General features: G+C 46.2%; 1 protein-coding gene across 1 annotated transcript in view; it reads left to right on the top strand.

Moving 5' to 3' along the window:
• The window catches only part of Scimp (SLP adaptor and CSK interacting membrane protein), a 42,134-nt gene that overhangs the window by 25,708 nt on the left and 7,404 nt on the right, over positions 1 to 9,022 (top strand). The window contains exons 3-4 of the mRNA XM_013013229.1: positions 3,692 to 3,755; positions 8,224 to 8,297. Coding sequence (XP_012868683.1) covers positions 3,692 to 3,755; positions 8,224 to 8,297 — 138 coding nt within the window. The remainder of the gene's footprint in view (positions 1 to 3,691; positions 3,756 to 8,223; positions 8,298 to 9,022) is intronic.

Raw genomic sequence — 9,022 nt, 5'->3', positions numbered from 1 at the left:
GGGGGGGATCCGGTCATGGGGCCTGAACTCTGGGCCTGGGCGCTGTCTCTCAGCTCTTCAGCTTAAGGCTAGCGCTCTACCACTTGAGCCACAGCGCCACTCCCGGCTTTCTTCTTTTTGCTTATGTGGTGCTGAGGAATCAAACCCAGGGCCTCTGGCATGCAAGGCATGCGCTCTACCACTGAGCCACCTTCCCAGCCCTGCCAACTGTATTTCTTACTAAGGATCTTGGTTGAGAAAGTAAACTGTGCCACATAAATCCAGCCTCAGGAACTTCTGATGAAGGGTGATGTCATCATCACTGGCTCTTTTTTTTTTTTTGGTCGGGTGGGGGCTTGAACTCTGAGCCTAGGCGCTGTCCCTGCGCTCTTCAGCTCAAGACGAGTGCTCTACCTCTTGAGCCACAGCGCCACTTCTAGTTTTCTAGTGGTTTATTGGAGATAAGAGTCTCACGGACTTTCCTGCCTGGGCTGACTTTGAACCTCGATCCTCAGATGTCAGCCTCCTGAGTAGCTAGGATGACAGGTGTGAGCCACCGACGCCTGGCACTGGCTCATTTTTTTTGAGAAGTGAAAGTTAGAGCTGTCTAGCTGCTTCCTACCACCACTCACACCTTCCACCCACACCCCACCCCACCCCTGCCTCTGTGGAATGCCTTGCTCAATCTTTTCTCCTAAAGCTGGGCATTGGTACACATAATCCTACATAGCCAGGAGGCTGAGATCTAAGAATCATGGTTCGAAGCCTGCCTTGGGAAGACAAATATGAGAGATTCTTATCTCCAATTAACCAGCAAAAAGTCAGAAGTGGAGGTGCCAGCCCCTTTCTCTCTCTCTCTCTCTCTCTCTCTCTCTCTCTCTCTCTCTCTCATGGGACTTGAGTTCAGGGCCTGGGTACTGCCCCTGAACTTTTTGCTCAAGGCTAGGGCTCTATCACTTGAGCCATGGCTCCACTTTCAGCTTTTTTTTTTGGTAGTTAATTGGATATAAGAGTCTCACAGAATTTTCTGCCCAGGCTGGCTTCAAACCGTGACCCTCAGATTTCAGTCTCTTGAGTAGCTAAGATTACAGGCATGAACCATCCATGTAGGCTGAAGTTAGCATCTAAATGGTTTAGGTAGCAGCTTCTCTGGAGGGCTCACGATGCCAGGCAAAGGAAGAGGAGCTAACCTTGCAAAGGGAACAGGGACCAAGGGAAGTAACCTTAAAAAGAACAACTCACATACAAGTGGTCACTATCATACTGTCACAAAAGAAGTCTGTCCAGAGTGGAGAAAGAAACCATGATGTCTTTCATTCACCCTGCATACCTGATCCTTACATGTCAGCGTGGGAGACATTGAAGAAACAACAAACATACCACGAGATAACTGTTAGTGCAACAGGCTCCCTGTCACCTGCTCATCATGAGCTATGACCAGGTGAGTGGCATAACCCCTACAGGAAGCTGAGGTATGTTCACTGGGAAGGAGCAGGTGAGGAGGAAGGAATGCTCCAGAAGGAATGGCCACAGGGATATGCAGGGAAGAAAGCTGGGCTAGAAAACACTGAAGGAGGGCTGGGAAGGTGGCTCAATGGTAGAGTGCTTGCCTTGCATGCATGAGGCCCTGGGTTCAATTCCTCAGCACCACATAAGCAGAAAAAGCTGGAAGTGCTGCTGTGGCTCAAGTGGTAGAGCGCTAGCCTTGAGCTGAAGAGCTGAGAGACAGTGCCCAGACCCAGAGTTCAGGTCCATGACTGGCAAAAAAGAAAAAAAAGAAAACATTGAAGGAGTTTGTTGCTCACTTAGTGGGGAGGTGGGGGCTGTTGGGTACGAACACTCAGCTTCCTGTTCTCCTACCTCAGTCTCCCCTAAAGTTTCACAACACATCCTCTCAATCTTTGTTCCCCCCTTTTATTTATTTATTTTTTGGTCAGTCATGAGGCTTGAACTCAGGGCCTGAGCACTGTCACTGAGCTTTTTTGCTCAAGGCTAGCACTCTGCCACTTTGAGCCACAGCACCACTTTTGGTTTTCTGGTGGTGAACTGGGAGTAGAAGTCTCACAGACTTTCCTGCCTGGGCTGGCTTAGAACTGTGATCCTCAGATCTCAGCCTCCTCAGTTTACAAAGGAAGTTTCTCTGTCAAGGCTGGTGCTTTACCACTTGAACCACACCTCCACTTCTGGCATTTTTCTGGTTAATTGGAGATAAGAGTCTCATGGACTTTTTTTCTGCCCAGGCTATCTTCAGCTCATGATTATCAGATAAGAAGCTAAGGTTTGAGAAGCTAAGGTTTATACATTTATTATTATTATTATTATTTTAACTTTTTGCCATCTTAGTGATATCTCAGGAAGGAAAAGGAGACCAAAGTGAGTGAAGATCTGTGATTTGACCAGAATATGGTGCCTGATGCTACTTGGCCCTATTTGTGGAGCATCAAGGGTGGGGTGGGGAGGGGGGTGTCTAGCTACAAAGCAAACATGGGGTAGAGGAAGATACTGCTCCACAAGAGTAAGAAAAAAAAAACTGCTAGCAAGAGACTGGGGAGCTCGGAAGGGGTCACAAGGACTCAGACTCAGGAGCCAAAGTGGGGGCCAAGATCCTGTCTAGATAAGAGGTAGAACCTGACCAGAACTGGTCAACCCCCCAAGCTGGGAATCATCCCTAGTCCCAGGGCATAAAACCAATAAATACGTTGTGTTCATAAGAGAAATGAAAGCAGAACATGGTTGGAAAATTTCCAGAATTGGCAAGGCTTGTGTCTTCAGCTGGGCTTTGCTGCACACCACGAGAACTTCCTTCAGCATGGAAGTGCAGCTTAGAGCTGCTGACTCCTCTCAGTACTCACTGCTCTCCACAGCCCAGCTGCTCAGTCCTTAGTCCTTTCAACAACTGTATGAGGCAGACAATCTTCTTCATCATTTCAGTTTATGGATAAGAAAACAGAGGATCAGGGGCTAGGAAGGTGGCTCAGTGGTAGAGCACTTGCCTTGCATGCCTGAGGCCCTGGGTTCGATTCCTCAGCACCACATAAGCAAAAAGAAGAAAGCCGGGAGTGGCGCTGTGGCTCAAGTGGTAGAGCGCTAGCCTTGAGCTGAAGAGCTGAGGGACAGCACCCGGGCCCAGAGTTCAGGCCCCACGACCAGACCCCCCAAAAACAAAAACAAAAACAAAAAGTATACTCTAAAACCCAGTACTTGTATATTTAATATACACGAATGAAAAACAGTGCATTGTGGACTCCTACACTCCTCTCTATCCATTTGCCTTTGTAAAATTTTTCTTTCTTAGATACAGATAAAAGTATGATCCTAACCAAAAAAACCTTACCTGCCCTCTTTTATCTCACATTAGAAAGCAAGTTGTAATAAATAAAAGTATATGGCCAACACATTCAAGCTTATAAATTGCTTTTCCTATTCTTTATCTCATTCCTGAGTGACCATCAAGTGTCAGGCATAGTGCACAGGCGTGAAGAAGCAGCCACCCACCTTCTCTGTTGCTGGGTGCCAGCAGCTTCTGGTTTGGTAGCCTGGGTTCAGTGCCAGTTCCACCACTGGTCAGCTCTGTATTCTGTCCTGTTCCCTCCTGGCAGTTCATCTTCCAGATACCCTAGACCTACTTGATCTCTGAAAACTTCCAAACTCTGAAATTACAACTTTTGCTAATTCATCCTAAATGTATATGCTGTCTCTCTCCATCTATTAGGTAAGAAATGGGAAATTGCTACACCTTTGAGCCAGAACCAAGGAGATGAAGAAAAGATGTATGAGTAAGTTGAGGGAGAAGTCTCTGAAACCTTTCCCTTCCTATAGAGACAAGAAATGTGCTCACCCACCCCATGTTAAGGCAGAAATCTCAGGGCATTGTAAGCACAGATCCACTCTCTGCTGTTCAAACCTCTTGTCAGATCTATTTTGACAGTTGTCACCAATTGGGCTCTTCCCTTCCCTTCTCATCCCTCCCTCTCCCTCTCTCTCTCTCTCCCTCTCCCTCTCCCTCTCCCCCCTCTCTCTTCTTTCTGTTTTTGTGCTGGTACTAGTGCTTGAACTCAAGGTCTTGGCACTGTCCCTTAGCTTTTTTGTTCAAGGTCAATGCTCTACCAACTTGAATCACAGCTTCACTCTGGGCTTTTTGTTGGTTAACGGCAGGTAAGAGTTCATGGGCATCCTTGTCTAGGCTGTGAACATCAACCTCAGATCTCAGCCTCCTGAGTAGCTAGAATTTACAAGTGTGAGCCACCAGCCAGTGCCTAGCCACACCTGTTTTCTTTAAGTAGACTACAAATATAGCCCTCTGAAAGCTGTTGTACTAAACAAAAATATGACATCCGCTTGACTTTTTGCGTTTGAGATATATTTGGAGCTTTATGATTGCTGTTTTGGGGAGGGGGGGTTTCCAAGGCCACCCTCCAGGCTCAATCGTTCACTAAAAGGCCTCAGGGGACCCAGTGGTCATTATACTCCCAGCTACAGTTTAAAATGGGAAAAGTAGACTAGAATCAGTAAAGGAAAAGTGGGCTGGTTGGAATCATGGAGAACCCAGGCTCAACCACCATTGGTTCTCTGAGATACCATAAATTCTTCCCTCAACAATATGGGACAACACATTCAGAGCATCAACCACTAGAGAAGCTCCCCTGGCCGTTGATGTGCAGGTGCACAGAAGGTTAGCTAGGTAATCAAGGAGTTCGTGTGACTAGCCTTAGTTAACCAGTGGCAAGTTGACACAGTGTAGCTCAGGGTCCCAGTCAACAAATGCAGGTGTCCACCATAAATCAACCCACCAGCATATACTATCTGGAGTGGCCCAAGACCCCAGGTATGTAGAGCTGTATTTATGAAGGAGAATAGCACAGCGCTTACACATGATCACTAGGAGCCAATCAAGAGCCAGGCTTTTGTCTGAGTTATACACACTATATGAAACACAAATCTATACTTTTCTTTTTTGCCAGTCCTGGGGCTTGAACTCAGGGCCTGGGCACTGTCCCTGAGCTTCTTTTGCTCAAGACTAGCACTCTACCACTTGAGCCGCAGTGCCACTTTAAGCTTTTTTCTGTTTATGTCGTAGTAAGGAATCGAACCCAGGGCTTCATGCATGCTAGAGAAGCATTTAACCACAAAGCCACATCCCCAGCCCTCAAATCTACAATTTCTAAACTGGATGTTATTATTGGCTCAAAGAAAATTTCTTCCTCTCATTTTTCTCTCCTTAAGGATTAAGACAAATATGTCAGATAGATGACCAAAATAATGCCTTTATGAAGAATAAAACTGGCAGTTCCGTTAAGATATTTCATTGAAGAATAATATGAACGTAGAAAAATACAACCAGAGCCAGGTACCAGTGGCTCATGCCTGTAAACAGCTACAAAAGAGGATAATTTCTGAGAAATATTGTTTGAAGCCAGCATGGACAGAAAAGTCCAGGACACTCTTCTCATCAATGAACAAGGAAAAAGCTGGAAGTGGAGACACGGTTCAAGTGGTAGAGAACCAGCCATAAGCAAAAAAGCTAAGAGATAGCATCCATGCCCTAAGTTTCAGCTCCAGCATTGGCACCAAAAAAAAAAGAACAAATGAAAGAAAAATAGAAAAGAGAAAGAAGGAAGGCACTGGTGTCTCATACCTGTAACCCTAGCTACTTAGGAAGCTGAGATCTGAGGATCATAGTTCAAAGCCAGCTGGAGAATAGTTCATGAGACTCTTTTCTCCAATTAACCACCAGAAAACCAGAAGTGGCGCTATGGCTCAAGTGGTAGAGCACTAGCCTTGAGCTGAAGAGCTGAGGGACAGTACCCAGGCCCAGAGTTCAGGTCCCATGACTGGCAAAAAAAATAAAAATAAAAAAGAGAGAGTGTGTGTGTGGGAATGAAGGATGGAAGACAGAAGGAAGGAGGGAAGGAAGGGAGGAAGGGGAGGAAGGGGGGAAGGGAGGAAGGGGAGGAAGGAAGAGAGGAAGGGAAGAAGGAAGGTAGGAAGGAAGGAAGGGAGGGAGGGAGGAAGGAAGGAAGGGAGGGAGGAAGAGAGGGGGGAGGAAGGGAGGGGGAGGAAGGGAGGAAGAGAGGGAGGGAAGGGGACGAAGGAAGAAAGGAAGGCAGGAACAGAGGGAGAAAGAAAGGGGAGGAAGGAAAGAAAAGAATGCACCCTGAAACTACACAACTCCACAGACTTCCACAGAATATGCCCAGGAAGCTAGCACCCAGGTCAAGACCTAGATATTACTAATACCTTTGATGCTTACCTTACACAGACATTTACTTGAGACACTACCTAGATTTAGCCATGTCACAAAGTACCAGTTGTGAGTTCTTGTTACTGTGGTTTCTGTGCTTTAAATGCATGGAAGCATTCAGGATGGATTGTTTACTGTCTGGCAAGTTTTGCTTGACATTGCTTCTCTTGGTGCTAGAGACTGAACTCAGGACTCACATATGCTATGCAAATGCTCTATGCTAAGCTGCATCCCCAACCTTGACATTGTTGTGTATAGTTGGTTGCTGGGTCATTTTCATTGCTGGAAGTAGACTACTGTATTGCTAGTGGGCATTTGGGTAGTGTCATGGTTAATTGTATGTGACTCTGTCTCTCTGGAGAACCTGAGCTAAGACAGGTCATATCCAGTTTGGGGTTTATGTTAGGTTCTGTTACTGTACAGATTGCCAGCTTCCAGACAAGAAGGGGTTTGTTTTGGCTTATCATCTGGAAGTTCCTGAGACCAGCTGGCTCAGTGGCTTTTGGCCAGCATACCACATCAGGGAGCTCATGGCAGAGCAAAACTGCTCACCTCTTCATGGCCAGAGCAAAAAAAAAAGAGCCAGGTGCCAGTGGCTCACACCTGTTAGCTTAGCTACTCAGGAGGCTGAGATCTGAGGATCACAGTTCAAAGTCAGCCTGGGCAGGAAAGTCCTTGAGACTCTTATCTCCAATAAACCACCAGAAAACCGGAAGTGGCGCTCTAGCTCATGTGGTAGAGTGCTAGCCTTGAGCTGAAGAGCTGAGGGACAGAGCCCAGGCCCAGAGTTCAAGCCTCACGACCAACAACAACAAAAAAAGAAAAAGAAAAAAAAAAGGAGGAGGAGGAGGGGGAGAAGGGAAGGAGAGAGGGAGGGAGGGAGGAAGGGTGGGAAGGAGGATTGTTGGAGTTGCATAATCCCCTGTACAGACACTCTTTCCCACGAGCCCCTCTCTTTATTATGATTTTTTTTGGTCAGTCATGGGACTTGAACCCAGGGCCTGGGCTCTGTCCCTGAGCTCTTTTGTTCAAGGCTAGCACTCTACCACTTTGAGCCCCAGCTCCACTTCTGGTTTTCTGGTGGTTTATTGGAGATAAGAGTCTCATGGACTTTCCTGCCCAGGCTGGCTTTAAACTGAGATCCTTTGCTCTCAGCCTCCTGAATAGCTAGGATTACAGGCGTGAGCCACTGGTGCCCAGACCCTATCTCTTAATATTATGCATCACTTCCCAAAAGTGACAAGCTGAGCCTTTAGGGATAATTAACATCCATGACAGCAAGGCTGTTATGAAAGCTCCTCTGAACATTCTAGTTCATGCCTCTGTCTGTCAGTCTGTATGTGTGCGCACACATGCACGTGCATGTACAAACAGTTACTAGGGCTTGAACTGAGCATCTCTCACTCTTACTTAGTTTTTTCACTCAAAGCTGGCACATTATCACTTGAGCCACCCTTGTGGGTCTTTTCTGGCTAGAGATAAGAGTCTCAGATTTGTCTGTCCAGACTGGCTTCAAACCAGGATCCTCAGATCTCACCCTTCTGAGTTAGCTAGGATTGCAGTGAGCCACCCTGCCTCGCTACAGTTCATATCTTCTGGGAACATGCACAAATATCTCACCAAGGTAGATAGAGATTCCATAGCAGGATTGCTGTCTTGAGTGTGTTAATATTCAACATCAGAAGTAAATCTACCTTGCAAGTTGAAATATGCCAAGAGTATCTCTCCCTTTTCTAATGTAGCTTGGGGGAACACTGAAAGGCACTCTATATTCTAAATTATAACATGTCAACTCCCTGACAATGCTCCAACCCAGAGGAAAAGAATTCTTTAGGATGGAAATTACACATTAGATATAGGACCTGAAAGGAAAGGAAATGATTCTGGTTTATAGAGACTGAGATTTGAAGGTTTAGTGCATTTCATATTCCTTGATTTTTTTTAAACCTGTTGACAGTAAAGTGGATCCAAACCTAACCCTGATTTCTTCTCTTTCTCTCTAGAAATGTTTTTAAACAATCACCAGGCCTGATACCTCCTCTGCCACCCAGGGGTTCCCTGTCTCCAGGAGACTCCAGTAAGTACAATTTGTTAGTAGCACTTTTGTTCAGGGTGAGATCATTTTATGTAGCTGTCTCAAGCTGCCATAACAAAAATACCATAGGCTAGATAGCTTAAAGAAGAGAAAAACTCGGGCTGGGATGTAGCTCAGTGGCAAAGCGCTTGCCTAGCAAGCGCAACGTCCTGGGTTCGATCCCCAGTACCAAAAAAGAAAAGACAAAAAAAAAGAAGAGAAAAACTCTTTTCTCATTGTTCTGGAGACTGGAAGTCTGAGAACAGGGTGTTTTTCAATTGGTTTCTGGGAAGGGCTCTGTCCCTGGCTTGAAGAGTCTACAGATTGCTCCGTTTTGCTGTGTTCTCATGGAGCTTACCTTATTGCATCTGAGCTGAAGAAGAAAGCCAGCTCACAATGCCATAGTCTCTCTCTATTCTGTCTGTCTTTCTGACTCTATCCTGTCTTTTTCTTTCATAGGAAGTTGCTATGTAGCCCAGGCTGGCCTTCAACTCTATATCTTCTGGTCTCAGTTTTCCAAGTGCTAGAATAATAGGCAAGAGAAACCACATCTAACTTTGGATGTCTCTTCTTATAAAGAATCCCCAGAGCTGGGAAGGTGGCTCAGTGGTAGAGCGCTTGCCTTACAAGCCTGAGGCCCTGGGTTCGATTCCTCAGCACCACATAAGCAAAAAGAAAAAAGCCGGAAGTGGCGCTGTGGCTCAAGTGGTAGAGCGCTAGCCTTGAGC

Source organism: Dipodomys ordii, unplaced genomic scaffold (genome assembly GCF_000151885.1).
Source record: "Dipodomys ordii isolate 6190 unplaced genomic scaffold, Dord_2.0 Scaffold19, whole genome shotgun sequence".
In the NCBI taxonomy this organism is placed as follows: domain Eukaryota; kingdom Metazoa; phylum Chordata; class Mammalia; order Rodentia; family Heteromyidae; genus Dipodomys; species Dipodomys ordii.
The sequence above is the reverse complement of the archived record's forward strand: the minus strand, read 5'-3'. Positions and strand labels throughout refer to the sequence as shown.